Source organism: Eschrichtius robustus, chromosome 1 (assembly GCF_028021215.1).
Source record: "Eschrichtius robustus isolate mEscRob2 chromosome 1, mEscRob2.pri, whole genome shotgun sequence".
Taxonomy (NCBI): domain Eukaryota; kingdom Metazoa; phylum Chordata; class Mammalia; order Artiodactyla; family Eschrichtiidae; genus Eschrichtius; species Eschrichtius robustus.
Genome location: NC_090824.1, coordinates 119260505 through 119277516, shown reverse-complemented (window position 1 = coordinate 119277516; position 17012 = coordinate 119260505). Strand labels below are relative to the sequence as shown.

At 45.9% G+C, this 17012-nt stretch overlaps 1 protein-coding gene across 3 annotated transcripts in view; it reads right to left on the bottom strand.

The window, feature by feature from the left end:
• The window catches only part of CGNL1 (cingulin like 1), a 153004-nt gene that overhangs the window by 16533 nt on the left and 119459 nt on the right, over positions 1 to 17012 (bottom strand). For all 3 annotated transcript variants that reach the window (XM_068552321.1, XM_068552331.1, XM_068552340.1), the window contains exons 9-14: positions 16613 to 16819; positions 15584 to 15688; positions 10165 to 10317; positions 8825 to 8995; positions 5154 to 5315; positions 2123 to 2212 (exon numbers count right to left, since the gene is read on the bottom strand). In XM_068552321.1, coding sequence (XP_068408422.1) covers positions 2123 to 2212; positions 5154 to 5315; positions 8825 to 8995; positions 10165 to 10317; positions 15584 to 15688; positions 16613 to 16819 — 888 coding nt within the window. The remainder of the gene's footprint in view (positions 1 to 2122; positions 2213 to 5153; positions 5316 to 8824; positions 8996 to 10164; positions 10318 to 15583; positions 15689 to 16612; positions 16820 to 17012) is intronic.

Genomic DNA, 17012 nt, shown 5'->3' with positions numbered 1-17012 from the left:
TAGAGGCTGTGCTCAGAGGGGTGGAGACTTTCCTGGAGCTACATGGGGTCGGTGCAGGAGGCTGGACAAGGGATTCTTTCCCAGAGAACAAGTACGTCCCCTCTACTACTTCCTCCCCGGGCTTACTTTAGGTTCTCAGCTCAGTGAAAATATTTTCAACCTTGACCAGATCGCAGAGAGCAGTTCTATTACCCACAAATCCTGCTGAGAGAAGAGAGAAGAGGCCCAAAGCAAACAGACCTAAGTGACGGGCCTCCTTAGTGTTGGGCCATCAGCAGACCCAAGGGAGGCAACCATCTCTGGTTCAGTTTGTCTGTGTTTTGTTTCGGGTCTGGAAGGCTGTTTTAACTGCCTGTTGATTGATAGGATGACATACTTCCCCACCACTCTTCCTTGCCTAAGTTGCAAGAAGCATTAGCAAAACAAATTCAGGGCCACTTCTCACATCATCACCAACGCTTAGCAGATCCTGAAGAGCCCTGTGGTAAGGGGGTGCCTTAGCCAGGCCGGCAGGAACTTGTAACAAAGCAGCTTCTATACCAGCAGGAGAACTGAGAAAATGCAGACTTTACTAAGAACTATTAGGTCTCAAATGTCAAGGTTGGGCTCTCCACCCGAACTTCAGGTTTCCGTGAAGGTCTTTCTCTAAACTTTTGCAGCTCAGGTCAGGTGGGCTGCCACCCCTCCAGAGGAATGATACTAGCACAGTAAATAGGACTGAAATATGTAGGCAGAACCCAAGTTCAGTGGGAGGGTGGATGGAGCCTCCGCTTGGAATTTCCTTCACTCTCAGGAGCAAAGGAGCACCAGTATCTTACCTGTTTGCAAAGAAGCTGTCAATAGGGAAGCAAAGGCAGATGGAAAAGAAGCCAGTGATTCACCTTCAACTTTGAACAGGGGCTACCAGCCTAGAATGGCATTGTCCCTAAGCGCTGGAACCTCCAGTTCTTGGTCATCCCAAGGTGAGGGAAAGGTGGTACATGTGAATAAGGAGAAGGGTGACCAGAGGAAAGCGGGAAGATTCCATATTAATTTTGTATTAATTTGTATTTCAGACTTTTAATTTAAATCCTTCATACAGATAATTTCCTAAATTATACTCAGCACCATCCAAGGCTTTTAGGTTTTGTTTGCATTGTTTAATTAAGAAAGTGCCCAAAGCAAATCAAAAGGTGAAGAGCTCTCTAAATGTCTATTAAATGTACAGTTTTACTACCACCATTTTCAGGAGCTGGGCGTAAAAATAAGTTGTCATTGAAAGTACGTCCCATCAGAGGTTTCTATAGGTATCCAAAGGTATCATGTAAATAAAAGGCTGAGATTAGTGAATACAGACTCTCTGTAAAACCACCACTGAATGTTCTGAATCCTTCTCCCATAATATTTCCACATTTTTATCTGTCAAATGGTTTGGGCATGCAATGGGGACATGGTAACCAGCTAATGGTGCTACCACTTTCTAGTGATGTGACACCCCATCTCCAGGATATGACTTAGGCACTCTGAACTTTTTTTTTTTTTAATTAAAAAATGGAAACAAAACCCAAAAACCTTGGGATTATCCCAAGTGTAGTTTGGGAAATCAGTTCCATTATGTACAATGTGAGGACAGTGTGAATTATCCCTGGCTGCCTCCCAGTGTTCCTATAAGGATCAAATATAAGTGAAACTCCTGTCATTTGAAAACTGCAAAAAGCACTCACTGGCAAGGTACCGTTACTGTACTATGGATGACTCACAGGTGTATGTATTGCTAATTTGCTGGCAAAGTTCTTAAAGGAGAAGACTGCATCATATCATTTACTTCCCATGGCACTAATACAGTGGTAGCTACCAAATTTCATGATTGTTTGTTAAAGTAATGATTCTTAGAGCCTCAGCTCTAAAAGCACTTTGCCTATTGTGACTAATACATTGTTATACATAACCACTCTGGAAACTTCCACTCTATATGCTCCATGTTATATATTACACCTCCCTCTTAGTGACTGACCCCATCTTCCATCCTTTCCATAAGCCATGGACTTCCCCTCCCTCCTCCAGCTGAATCCTCAGGTTCAACCTCTCACATTTCCTTTTTCATGCAGGATGATCCGCTCATCACTCAACTATAGAACAGTACCTGTTCCCTGCTCCGAGTGATCCTCTCAGACAGCAAATCCGAGTTGTTTCGTTCTTCTTCCAGCTCCATCTCCAGTTGAGACACCTTGTCCTAAGAAAGAAGTCACAAACACAGCCTATTTAACTTGCACTGACCAAGTTTTTAGGAGCAGGGACTGCCCCATGGAAGGACAACCCCAAGGGCAGATCAGAGCTGAACACCGTGAATTAGAGTTTGGAGGAAAGATGTGTCTTTTTCTCATACTGTCCAAAGTACATCTTTTTAAAACTGTGTTTTATGGCTTTTATAATGTAAAATATAATTGTGCATCTAGAAAGTACATAAAAGGAGAAGAAAATATTACCCCAAACCCTAACAAGCACATGTTTCCTTCAAGCCTTTTTTTCCCTTATGAATCAGTTATTTTACAAATATCTACCTAAGCTTAACAGGTATCTGTTAAAAAACAATGTGGAAACCAAGATATCGTCCAAGGCACACTCCTCTAAATACTCTAAACTCAGGACAATGTTCTTCCTCTCTCCTGCTCAGGGTTTCCAAGACCCTCCCAGGAATAGAGCCTAGAACAGCCTTTTGCATCTGCCTTTTTCTTCTAGGGAGCCTCATATACTTAGCACCACACACTCCCAAATCCCCATCAGAGTAACATAAAGACAGTGCCAGCCCATTCTGCTAAACCGAATATTCACAGAAGAATAGTAATTTCTATCTTCCTTAGCCTTCGTAATTTAACATCACTGAGTGTTAAGAGAAAAGTACTTCAAAAGTAGCTTTGTGTACCAAAAAAAAAAAAAAGAGGCTTCGTACACAAACCACCCCACCTTGAACTGGGGGCTTGTGGGGTTTGTACATGTGTTTCTCCTGCCACCAGCCAACGTGTCATATGTCTGGATTAAGTCAGAGCCATGAGCCAGACACACTAAAAGCAATCAGCATTACGAGTTTCTATGTAAGCCTGCAGCATCTGTACATAAATATTGTCTCTGCGATTGTCAAAGTTGGCTGACAAGCCTCCGTATGCACCAAAAATAAAACAGAACTCGTGAATGACTAAATGTCTGTGAATGCCTTCCCTGTTGTGAGCGAAATCTACAGAGAACCCAGAAAGCTCTCTCCCAGGAGTCCAGAGTCCCAAAGACCAACTCAGAACAGCTGGGTCCTGCACCAAAGCTCCTTATTTGTTCAGTGGTTCCTGACCCCTCCAAGAACCCCTTATTTGTTCAGTGGTTCCTGACCCCTCCAAGGCCAGTGTCACTCAGAATCACCAAAGATCCACAAGTACCGCATTTACATACGACAGCCGCCTGAGTTTCTGAGTTTACAGATAATGGCCTTTATTGAGAGAGCTCTTGAGTCTGAGAATTCATCTGTTAAGTGCTAGTAAAGGAACAAGCAAGATATTAGTCCCAGCAAGACAGTCCTGCCAGCCGCCGCTTAGGGAGGAAGCACCCTCGGGTGTGCCTCACAGGGATGGGGTCTTGAGAGCTGTTCATTTTATATGTTCATTTTAATGGAGAAATAGCTCAAATACTGCACAGGGGCAAATGAAGCTTAGCTATGCCATGGCTTCTACACCTTGAGTTAGTAAAAGGAAATGTTCTTTTTAGTCAGAATATTCTAGAAGGAGATGACCTGGCAACCCAATGTTTGCCTAAAAGCACCTCTTCGCAGGGCTCTCTTCTTGCCTATAATCTGTACTGTACTGTACAGAACCCAGCAGGAGACTTCAGGGGGTCAGGCCAAGGGTCATTACACCAAAGGTTCTCACGTCACTGCCTGACGAGGCCTTAGCTTGTGTTTAACCAGATTGTTTGGGTCCTACCTAGAATAATCACTTCCTAGTTACCTGGGTTGACCTTAGTTTGCCTTAAAATGACCTCCCCTAATGAGATTAGAACCAGGACATCAGCAAAATACATGGCAATCTTGCAGGGGGTGGGGGGGTAGGGGGGGGTGGAGGCGGGGCACAACACCCTAACCAGGTAATTCTAAGCCTCTAAAAGGGCCCATCTAATAAAATCTTTAATGGTTGAACCATCACTCCCTAGATATAAACTGCTACTAAGTCTCGTGGAGGTTTTAAAAGTTATTTCTATTGATTTGCGAAGCTGAATCAGGAATTCCACTGATTTTAAATTCCAGCTCTCTCTCCCTGGCCTTGAGCGCTGTCTGACTTTTATCAAAACCTTGACAATGTTAACTTCTCCCGTAGGTCTGAGGCTGATTTTTATGTTTTCTCTAAATTCCATGGGGACGTGGGATGTGTGTGGGGGTAGGGGTGGGTGTTTCTGGTTTGGGGTTGGTTTTGTTCTTGAGGATCATTCTTTTTTGTAAGTCCAGCTGGACTGATGTTAAGGTTCTTCCTGCCCTTCTTGACAGGCTGTTCATACTCGGATTCTATTACTTGATTCACGTTTTTCTAACGTGTGGTGCTTTCATCTTGTGAACAGCTCACCCCAGCTGGTGACTCCACCGAGCACTTCCTGACAGACTGTCTTGGACTATGTATACACGGTGTGTCCAAAAGTGACCTGAGCCGGTTTACTGCCAGCTTTGGCAGAGCTGGATCATCTGTGAGGGAAAACGGGCCAGAATCAGGCAACAAAAGTGGAGCACGTGGTGCAACGAATGAGTGCTCGGTGTCCCTAGGACTTGGATGGTTTGGATGCAAGGCTTAGCCCTTCTCTAGATTCACAGCAGCCTTGTCTCCTTTGTAGTTGGAAGCACCACCCAAAGCAACAAACAGATAAAGAACTATCTATGTCCCCTTATGCAAAATCACCTAACTTCCTTTGGACTCTTGTTTTGCTTCCTCTTCCAGACAATGACGACACTACAACTAAATTATTTCCATCGTTCCTTCCAGCTCTGACGTCTTATGAGTCTACAAACTACCAGCTTCTTCCTCAAATCAAGAAATGACTTTACTGTTTTGCTGTTCAAGAGAAAAAAAGCCAAAGACTTCCCAAAGGCTGAGGCGTGCATGGAAAGTCTGCCTCCCTCGAGCCCCACACCCGCGCCGCCCACCAACCTCCAACTGCTTGATGAGTCGGCTTCGGTCATCCTTGAGGTGACTCTTGGCCTCCAGCTCGTACTCCAGGTCCTTGAGCGTCTGCTCCAGAAGCTGCCTTTTCGTGAGCGCTTCCTCCTGAGCCCTCTGGTAGTCCCGTAACTCTTCCTCCAACAGACGCGTCTGGAATGAGGAGGGGCTGGGGTGCTTATCCGGGCACGTCAGGAGCACAGAGATCTCGTCAGTGTGCAGGCTGACCCCAAAGAGGATCGGGCGGCCCCCACTCCACTGGGGTTCAGAAGCCCGTGAGCAAGGGCCACCTTCTTCTGGGCCTCAGTTTCCTCTTCTGTAAAAAGAAGCCGCTTTTCCAGCTACAGAGAGCAACCCACTGGGTTATAAATTCAATTCAGTAGGTATTGGCCAGAGTTAAATATAACAGAAAAAAGTATCAGAGTAGTACAAGCAAATATTGTTTTGTGAAACTTTTCTACTAGATATTCATATACTTGTATGGATGCACGTATTACCGGGTTACGAGGCAAGATGCCTTTCTTACTGTAGGTCGTGGCCGAAGATACCTGAAAGCCCTTGAACTAAGTAAGCACCTCCCAGAGTGTAATCTATCACCCACCCTCCTCTCCACAGAGGTTTAAAGCTGGGGGAAGATAAAAGCTAAAATCATGACCCCAAAGCAACCTGCAGGCACAAAATCTATTAATATAGACACGTAAATTAAGTGAAAACCACTACTCTCTAGAAAAATATGTTATCAGTTGTCATAATTTACAGTGTTTTGTTCCTCCACAAGGTGGCACTGAACTAACAGCTTTGAAGAAAGCGCAACCGACAGGTTGATTCACAAGGGGTTGTGTTTTCCACTCCGCTGGAATCTCCCCAAGGGAACTAGGCAACTCAGCACACAGAAGGTACTCCTTAAACATCTCTGTGGACTGATTCGGTGAAGGCTGAGGCTGTCTGTTTTGTTCTCAACTTCCTTCCCTCCTGGAGGTGGTATAGGGTAGCAGGTGAAAGCACAGTCATAGGAACAGAATACACCAAGGGTTAATTTCCTTCAGGGAGTATATGATAGCAAGTGGCGAACTTCATTAAAAGAGTACCAGCCTTTGGGGGTGATCTTCACGGAAAAGTTGGGAAAGTCTCAAAGATACTCTTTTTGGGGACCCAATAGGTTAGGCTACTTTAGGAAGCCCAGAGGGAAGACTAGGAACTGTGTTCCTCTCCTGGAGGCTGATAGGAACACCTGAAATTTCTATGAAAACAGCAGTCTTAAAGAAGACATCTCCAGATAAAGACCCCAGTCTGGTTTTGGTGGTGACTGAGTGAAAGCACAAAGTGAAAATCATCCCATGGAAAAAAGGATGACGAGACATTCTTTGGATACAGAGGTACTCCAGAGCGTGAAAAAAAATCTCTCCAAAAAAAAAAGTCTTCAAAAAAAATTCTCTGTGCTTCAGTTTCCTGATTTGCAATATTGGGATAAATATAAGACCTACCTTAAAAAGCTGTCATGAGACTCAAATGAGATAATACCCCCAAAAGAACATGGGTTTTAGAGTCAGAAAGACTGGCAGGTAATGGTACAGCTCACCCTTCCTTCCCCAATGCCCAGCACATTCCTACCTTCTGACGCCCAGTAGATCCCTCCTAACATCTAGCAAGTGCTCTATCATACCAAGAGTATTCAGTAAGGATATGCACAAAAGAATAGTACAGTGTCTGGAATCATGAGTAAGTAAATAACTTCTGAACCTACGAGTGCTACCTTTAAGTAGTTAAAGCTGCTCTTTGCTAAGCGGGATTTAGAAAATAAACTGAACGGTGAACTCTAAGTCTTAATTCTCTAACAATGACCTTCATCAGAACTTTTCTAGCTCTGTGCCAAAGGCAAAATAGGTAAAATGCCTATTTCTCTCAAAGCAAAGGAGGCAGTACTACAGCACTTAGGGTGGATGGACCCTTGCAGCTTTTTTATTTACGGAGAGCTTTAACTCAGCTCACCCAAAATGTGGTGGAGGGTGGTGAACAGAGTTGAGCTTGAGTTTCTCAAGGATCCCAAGTGACCTTGGCTTATTAATTCATTTTTGTTTTAAACGACTCCATGACTTCACCATCCTGACTTAGGGTGGTGTCTGACTGCAGTTTCCTTCTAGACTGATGAGGTGTCTGCAGATGGAAATAGTGTCTCACAGGGCTAGACCACTGAGAACATCTAGGAAGCGCCCTCTCTGTTTTCATCATAAGGAATCCTTTTTGGAATTACTGCCCTTTTACAAACAACATGGTCTCTATCTGGCCTTAGCTAATCTCTCTGGATCTCAGTTTCCTTGTCTAACTAGAGGGTCTCTAAGTTTCCTTCCTACCCGAAGATTCTAGCAGAGTAATAATTATACAAGAACCAAGGGAAAGCACTTTACAGGGGTCACCGTGACACTGATTTTCTGAAATCAAAACAGCATACCACGTGTTTGTTTGCATTCTGGCAAATATCAGAATCCTCCCACCCAATTGCTGTAGAAATGATTCTGCTTCAGTGCCAGAGAACTGTGCTGTCGATAGGCTAATTTCAGTTCTTACTAGGAGTCCTGTATCCCTAAGACCCTAAACCAGAGGGGATCTGTTACCAGGGTCCTTTCAGAAGTATTCTAGAAGCCTGTAATAAATATCCATTGTTCTTTCACACAGTTTCAGCGCTGACTCATGGGCGACCTTCCTTTGATCATCAAAGATAATAAAAGTTTGTTTTTTAAAGAAAAATTTGTTTTCCTGTGGAATCTTAGTGCTCTTGGCACTGCTTATGAAAAAAAAGCAAGCTTTAGGATTAAAAAAAAACACAAAAAACTAATATCAGTGTCCAGAATATATAGACCCTCTGCCATATAGTCTCACATGTTACCTCATTTAATTATTAAATCATTATTATTTTGTATGCTTTTAAAGAGGGAGAAACAGATGCTCAGAAAATCGGGGTAACTTGCTCAAGGTCATCCAGCTGGCAAGAGACAGAGCAGAAATCAGCTTACACTGTACTTGCATTTTAGAGCCTTCAGCTTTCCATTAAAATAATCAAAAACATTCCCTTTATTATACGCAGTTCTTCAGAAGTCCAGACTGAAGGGAGCTAACATTTGGGTTACTTTGCTCTATTATTCTTAAATATAAAACCAAGAATATGTTTTAATAATTTCAGTACTCATAAATTCCTGAAGATTTCTGTGTGTCTCCATTATTGTTGTTCTGAAACTCTTACCCACCACTCCCACGGCAATGAAAGTCTATATATATAATTTTAAACGAATGGCAAAAAAAAAAAAAAAAAAAAAATTAGTTATTATAATCCCTGTTCTAAGATTAAATTAAAACAATGATACATATAAATCATTTAGACACAGCTGGGCACACTACTGGTGCTCTACCAGTGGCAGCTAAGCTTTTTAGGCAGATCTTGGATTAATCACGAAAATGGTCAGACTGAAGCTGTGTCCATTTAACCTCAGAGGCCCTGGGTCCTCCGTGTCTTAGAATGCCATCTGCCCCGAAGAAACCATCCCGAGGATCAAGCGCAAACGTTGTCTTAAGAATCTACCCCAAGCCTCTCCTAGAAGAGTTTCAAAGCAGTCTCGAAGGATATTCTGAACGCGGGTAAACCAGGAACTGCTCTGGCCAGGCATTACCTCATCCTGCATTTTCATGGCAGTCAGACGGGACTTTTCTGCCTCTAGAGTTTTCTCCTTCAACTGCCTCTGCATTTCTGCAAGTTCCCTGCGATTTTTCTCCTTGTATTCATCCAGCTGGTTCTGGAGCTCGAGCGTTGATGTGCGGGACACCTCAACAATGTCAGCCATCTGGAAGAAGTGACACGGGTGAGAGCCCACCCTGTGATGCCCCATCTGGGGCCAGGGAGCTTAGGTTTGCGTCCCAGCTCAACGCGTCTCGTCTGCTTTCTTCTGTGGCAGCCCACCCCGAAGACTGCAAAGCACCTGGTCGCGATCTGCCCAGGATTAGTCTCCTGGAACTTGGAAGTAGCATGGAGGTGTGAACAAGCACATCCTCTGGAGCTAGATCCATGGTCCTGGGTCACATCCTCGCTCTGTCACTTACCAGCTATGTGGCTGGGGCATTACCTACTCTCTCTGGGCCTCTGCAGTGTACTCGTTAAAAATACTGAAACCATAACCTTTACCTTGCAGGGCTGTTGTCAAGATTAAAACAATACATAGAGACAGAATTCTAGTTAGATACAAAATAGCTGGTAAATGACTGGCACACAGTAGGTGTCAAAAAAAAAACGGCAGATACTCAGGATGGTTCCATCAGCTCTGTGCCTTTTCCCTTCTGGGTGTTTTAGGGCAGAGGTGAGCAGAGGAGCAGCAACTACTGGGCTTTAAAACTGCCTTTCAGGGCTTCCCTGGTGGCGCAGTGGTTGAAAATCTGCCTGCCGGTGCAGGGGACACGAGTTCGAGCCCTGGTCTGGGAAGATCCCACATGCCGCGGAGCAGCTGGGCCCGTGAGCCACAACTACTGAGCCTGCGCGTCTGGAGCCTGTGCTCCGCAACAAGAGAGGCCGCGCACCGCGATGAAGAGTGGCCCCCGCTTGCCGCAACTAGAGAAAGCCCTCGCACAGAAACGAAGACCCAACGCAGCCAAAAATAAATAATAAATAAACTGTTAAAAAAAACAAAAGACAAAAAACTGCCCTTCATACTCCTGCACAAGAAAGATAAGTGCAAGTGCACAAATTACGCACAAAGGCAGAGGTTCTGATTCAGCTAACATCTGTGAAGTCTGCACTGACGTGCCAGGCTTCTTCGGGCAGCTGTTGAGAGGAGCTGGGCCCAGGATCCAGAGGGCACTTTCTAAACCAGTTCCCCTGTGACTGGGATTATCAACAAGGCCGAAGAGCTGCTTCCCAGGATCTGCAAATCCCTGACACATTTGTGCTGAGACATACTGCAGGGCTCCTCAGCCCTATCGGGCCCTTACGGGGGGCTGGGTCCCACGCCCTCTCCCTCACCTCCTTCTGCAGTTTCTCAATGGTCTTGTCAAGGTGCCATCGCTCATTCTCCATCTCATTCTTCAGCCTCCTTAACTGCTCCTTCTGTTCGGTCTCGTCTTTTAGCTTCTCAGACAACTGCTTCTGCTCCTGGGTGGCCTGACTCAGATTTCTCTGCAGATGGCGGGGAAAGGACAGTGCTATCACCTACCTCCCAGGTCAGCCACAGAAACAGGTGGCAGAGGGAGTTTCACAGCCACGCCACAAAGCGATCAGACCTGCTACATCAGTGATGAGGAAAAGGATCAAAATGAAGCCATCACAGAGACACAAGGACATTGTCGGCTCTGCAAGTCAGGGACCAAGATGCAAAGTTGATTTAACCAAAGACCTACACAGGAATGAAGGGCAGACGAAGGATGCATTACAGAAATACAGAAAACGGCCAAGGCTGCTGCAGGTGGTGATTCAGGAGAGTGTCCAAAAACCTGACAGAACTCATGCTTGAAAACTGAGGTAAAGTTATACATCAGACAAACTTAAACCCATGTGGCAATTGACATCCTGTGATATATAGCATTGCACCTAATGTTCGAGCATTTTCTCTGCTATGCAGATGATTCTCACAATTAAAATAGCTAAAAATGAATCTATAAGAAAAAAGAACATTATCCCATGGGCCAAGAGTCCACTTGGGTAAGGGGAGTTACAATCAACAGAATCCACGGGTTGGACTCACACATAGAAGGAAAGGAATTTGGCAATCCACAAGCTGATGCACCTGATGGACAGAAGGTATTAAATGGAAGAAACACTAGTCAGGAAAAGTACAAACGAGTGGTTATTTAGTGAATCAGCACCAAATACTAGTACTTCTTATAAAATGTACCATCTTGGGTGCGATGTTTCCCCTGGGTTCCTCTGAGGCTCTCATCTCACAACATAATACAGACTGATGTCCTTTACGTAAAAATCATGCAACTCTAAAAAGAAAAAAAAGAAAATCCTAGAATATCTTAGGAAGATTATAGTGGCTTCTTTAAACGGCTGAGTGTTAAGGCCTTTGGCATAAGGATATCATGAAGGGGCACAGCTCAGAATGGGGGAGCATGACCCAAACAGGAGCTAGATCATAAGAAAAATGTTATCAGGCACTGAGGGCTGAATGTGGGTTAGTACAAGTACTGCTTAGGATCGCCTCAGTCTTGTGTCCCTGCAGAGGCTGTATAAGGACAATGGTTATATTTGTACAGTGCTTAACAGTTTACAAGCTGCTGTCACGTGCAGTAACTCAGGCATTTTGAAAACACTCACAAAGCACTTCAGGCACTCCTGGTTTGCAAAGCTTTGGAACAGCTCTGCTGGCCAGCCACATGGCCTGGGGCCAAAAAGCCACCTGTGGAGGGCTGCGCTCAAAGAAACAGCCAGCACAGCCGGGCTGCTGAAGTTGATTGCTGCAGGGAACCAATGTCAACAAAAGCAGTTGGGGAAAGAGGGTGGTAATAGAAAGGTAATCGGGAGTTCAGTGGGGGGCAATTAGCAGGAGTGAGTCCCACCATGGTCCAGCTGGACACACACCAGAGGGAGGGTCAACCCCCCCCCCCCGGGACCTGTGTCTGTGGTTGATTTAGTGGTGTTGGGGGCAAAAAGCAGCACACAAGGTAAGGTAAGCAAGGTATGGTTGGTTCCTTCATGTGGGAGAAAACTCTCAGGAACATGTACCTCAAAATGTCAATTCTTGAACAAAAACAAATACAGAAGGACATCAACACCTTCCCATAGAACCGCCGGGATCCAGCTCAACCCCTGCCCCTACAGATCCCCTAGCCTCTCTTCTTCTTCCTTCTGGATCCCAATCCCAGGGGCCCCAGGCCAGCAGACAAGCCAGCCTCGGCTCCATTCAACCTCCACGTGGTGAGCACACTTGTTTCACCCTTGGCTCAGGGAGGGCTCCCCTACCACCCCCCGACACCGGCTCTGCTCTCCTGTGTCACTGGAGACACCCCAGACTCCCCCACTCTGAGCCTGGGGCCTGGCCAACACCCCCTGTCCCAGCATACACATTTGCCTAGAATAGTAATTTTGCTAAATTATTTTTAAAACATTTCTTGCATGCTTGCCTCTACTGCAGGGTAGTAAGATCTGTAAAGGCAAGAAATAGATTTTCTATCTCACTATGTCTCACAGTCCAGACTCACTATTAGGCATATGATAAAAACTCAGTGGTTGAGAATTAACACCTATCCCCAAAAGTGATCTAAAGATTTCTTATATCAGAATCACCGGGCAAGGGTGGTGGACTGCTTACATAAAATGCAAAATCTAGACTGTTCTGATGAAATCACAATTTTTCTTAGAGTGGAGCCCACGCATTTGCATTTGAAAGTTACTCAGATAATTCTAACATACTCTAAAGTTTAGAAATGCTGTTTAAACAATGCTCTGCCTCTTCAGTGATTCAAGAAATATGTTCCAGTATGTCCATGCTGAGAAAATATGTCCCAAATTCACACGAAAAGCAGCCAACTTGGCAACTTTGCATTTAGGAGTTAGGTGTGAAATGCTCTATAGCTACAGTGACTGTATTTCCAAGACCAGCCAGACAAGGCCATTGACCAACACTGGGACAAAAATTTGAGGAAAATTTATCAGGTCGGAGAATCCAAAACACAAGGTTGCTGGACGTATAGTGAGTGCCCTTGAGCTTGGGGACCATTATCTCGGTGGATGCAGAGCCTTTCACTATACAGCTGAGCAAGGTCCCGATTAGTCCCTATTAACGATAACCAAGTGGCAGGTGAGCCGAAGCGATTAAAGGAGTGAGAGGCTTGATCAGAAGGAAGTCAGTCTCCTCAGAGCCCGTGCCACACGTTAGCCGTGGACCGGGACAAACATGGCGGCTTTCTTCTTCTCTGGTCTCAATACACAGAAGCCCACTAGGGTGGGAGGTGCAGGCATACAGAGTTTATATCATTATCCCTCCCTGAAGGAAAGAACTATAGCTTCCCCATCTGCAGAAGCCATTTCTCAAGGGAATCAGAGATGTCTTTGCCATGAATGCAGTTCAAGTAGATCTACACAGCGGCACAATCCTCAACCAAGTGGTAGGGCTGAAGCAAACCAAGAATGGCATCCCCTTTAAGAACCTCTGCCACTGTCTGACTGAGTCATAATAAATCAGACCTAAGTTCACATGGTCTTCAGCTACTATGTAAAGAAATACATTTATCATCCACGAAGATGCAACAGATTGCTAAAGGCACAAAGATTTTGAAATGTAAAATGCTTATGTGGGGGGAAAAAAACTGCTACTCTCTCCTCTTACTCTAAGGGTTAAGCTCCCTTTGGTTGCCAGCTTTGGGAGAAGCGTGCAGGAAAAGTTATCGAACTAAAGGAATGACTATATCTGGTTCCTAAACTGAGAAAAAGCAAAGTATTTTTGAGTGATGGTGCACTTTTCATAGCACTACTTTTTTTGTTTTGTTTTTTGTTTGAAGATATTTTTTGATGTGGACCATTTTTAAAGTCTTTATTGCATTTGTTACAACATTGCTTCTGTTCTACGTTTTGGTTTTTTGACTGCAAGGCATGTGGGATCTTAGCTCCCCGAACGGGGATCAAACCCACACCCCCTGCATTGGAAGGCGAAGTCTTAACCACTGGACCGCCAGGGAAGTCCCTCAGAGCACTGCTTTTGAGACCAGATAATTGAGATAATGATGGTGAGACTGTTGGACCCTCTTAAAATTCTTGCTGGATTATGTTGCCAGTGGCTAGCACAGCCCCGCGCTGCACGAAGCACCCTCCCCATCTCAGCACCACTGGGAAAACAGGCCTGAACAAAAAGTAACAGGTCAGGGATAATTTCCAAGGCAGGGATGGAGAGCCAGAGGTGGGGGCAGGTGGGGATTACATTAAGATCTTTAGACCTTGAGGCCATCATCTGTTGTCTCCGCTGAATTAGCTTTGAGTTGCAGATTCACAGCTGGTGAACCACTTCCTTCTGTGTGAAACTTTCTGGTTTGACCAAAAGATGATAAAGACAGAGCCTGTAATAGCTGCACCCAGTGCCTGGTGTGGACGTGACACAAAGGCGCACACTTTTGCCCCTGTAGAGTACAAATGTTTTTCCTCTCTTTCTGTGCCCAACTAGCTCGGAGATTTACACCCTGCACTTTGGCTGCTGGGTTGCAGCCATCACAAGCCTTAAACGGCAGCACAGTGAAACTGCCATCCACACAGAATCAACCAAACAAGAGTTAATAACAAAGACCTAGATTTAAAGAAAGAAAGAAAAAGAAATCCAAAGCAAGGACAGTCAGACACCAAAATGAGGAAAAGGCAGGGCTTTACTGCATGCAAAAACAAGGTCTCTGTCCAAAGCAAGAGAGAAGGTGCAGATTTGGGGGTGAGAGCTCCTGAGTCGTGGCTGACCTGAGTGAACCCTAGTACAAGCAGGTTCCCCCCCTCTAGCCCCAAGGAGTTGAAGCTGTATATGAAAGGAAAGCTGCAATTAGGCATTTTAAAATAGGAATCCTGAGCTAGCCCCTGACACTTTTCCCCATGTGCCCCTCCCCGACCTATCCTTACAGACAAGCAAGTCCCAAGGGAAAACTTTTAACAGCCTCTAAGACAACTGCTCAGAAGCGCTGGCTTTTACCTCCTCGCAAGCTCGCCTGAGGGATGCTTGATGCTGCTGGTTCTTTAAAACCCCAGAGCAGGTAGAAGGAAGGACACACCTGGATCACGCTGAGGTCACCGTGCAAAGTCTATTTAGGACCTCAGTGCAGGCTTTTTTTTTTTTAAAGAATGTACTTCAGGCTTTCTAACCTTCAAATGGGAAAACCTAATTTTCCAGGAACCTACCTATTTTGAACAGAGATAGCTATCTAGTTTCAAGGAAATGACTTCCTCCTGCTCCTTTTAATAGCCATCTTGGAGGACTGCACTCTGAGAAGTCTATTGGCCCAGAGGAGAAAGGAAATTGGCTTCTGCCACAGAGCCGACTCCACACTGCCTTGGGGACCAATTCTGGCGGCCCTCCTCACACAATTCATATTTTATCTTTGGAAAGCTGTCAGGCTCTGTAACGTCTAGAGCAGGATTTCTCAACCTTGGCACTACTGACATTTGGGTACCTCACTGCTATGGGGACTGTCCTGTGCATTGCAGGATGTTTGGCACCATCCCCGGTCTCCACCCACTACATGCCAGTGGCATCTCCCCAGCTGTGACAACCAAGCATCTCTAGACATTGCCGAATGTCCCCCAGTTAAGAACCACTGGTCTAGATAGAGATAGTCTGAAGTCCAGCACGGTCATTATTATGAAAGGAGCTGCCTGGAAGGACAGGACCAATGGCAATCTGTACCTGTCCCTCCGAGTTTGCTTCTCGAGCTTCCTCTGTGGGGGATTAAAGACAACAGCCCTCAGTGTTTACCTGAGCGTCTTCCAGCTCCCTCTCCAGGGCCCTTCTGGCTGACGCTGCTTCTTTTTCTTCCTTTCTTGCATGCACAAGGGCCTCCTCTAATTGCCGAGTTTCTCCCTGCAATGAAACACGGGGTCAGCGTACACTCAGATGTGTGCTATGCCTAGGAAGCTGACTTGGTGGCATGAAAGGCATGCAGGGGACATCCACAGACACAGCCAGCAGAGGCTGCAGCCACAGTGCACCTGCCATGGGCCCACGACAGCACACAACAGCCACACAGATGTGTACGCCTGTCTGCAGCTCCCTACTTAACCCGAGGTCAACATCCACTTCAATCATCTGAGATGATTTTTGGGAAAATACAAATATCCACCCTTAGCACCGGAGCTTCAGAAACAACAGGTATTGAATGGACTCAAGCACACAGTTTCAGAAAAGCTTTTCAGGTGACTCTGATGGATGACCATTTGGGGAACCTCTGTGAGCATACACCCCCCCTTTACATTTCTCCTGTCCCTTTTTGTTGTCAGCTGCCCTTTCTCACAGCCGTCAGGACGTGTCTCTTGCTAACAGCCTCCCACTTCTAGAGATCTGGCAAACCAGATAATTGGTTTGTTAAGACTTGCGTGACTTCAGAAATCGTCAACGAACTGTTAAAAAAAGAATAGACAGTCACGAGTGAGAACGGGCCCGACGGTAGTGTTAAGACGGCCTTTTTGGGTGTTCGGAGGCCTCTGCTCAGTGTCGAAAGGTTGAGCGCGTCTGATGTCTGGGCAAACGGAGACTCCTGTGCCTGTACCTGTGCTTCCCACCCTGACTCCATCAGCCCCGTTCCAGGCTGCTCTAGAAGCCCATCTCTCATTAGTGCCACGCAGAGAGGAACAAAAGCGATGGGTTACAGAGAGGAGATGATCACGCTTGCCTTGACCTTTCCTACTCCATTATGATAATAAATCCCTTTCTGCTCCTCCAGTCGCTCACACAGGAAAGAAGGATCCGGCACTGCCCAGCCTGGGGTTGGGGTCCAGCGAGCCTCACCTGGTACTTCTTGAGCATTTCCTTCGCTTTGGCCTCGTCACCCTGCAGGTCAGCAACCTGCCTCTGAAGCCGAGCGGCAGTGCGCTCCAGCTCTTGGATGCTTCCCCGCAGCTTCTCGTTCTCTTCCTGCAGAGCCTTAGCACGCATCTCAGCCCCGACCTGGGTTTGCTCTGCGGTGCTGCTCCGACTGGCCAGGACCTCGATGTTCTGTTAAAGACACGGAACAGGTGAGCATGGGAACCAGGGTCAAGGCGCAGCTGCCAACTTCGTGGATGGCTGGCATTTATTAAAACCCACTACGTGCCGGGCACCGTGCTAAGCCAGGGATCGGCACATGACAGCCTGTTATTAAAAATAAAGTGTTACTGGAACACCGCCACGCCCATTCGGGGGCACACTG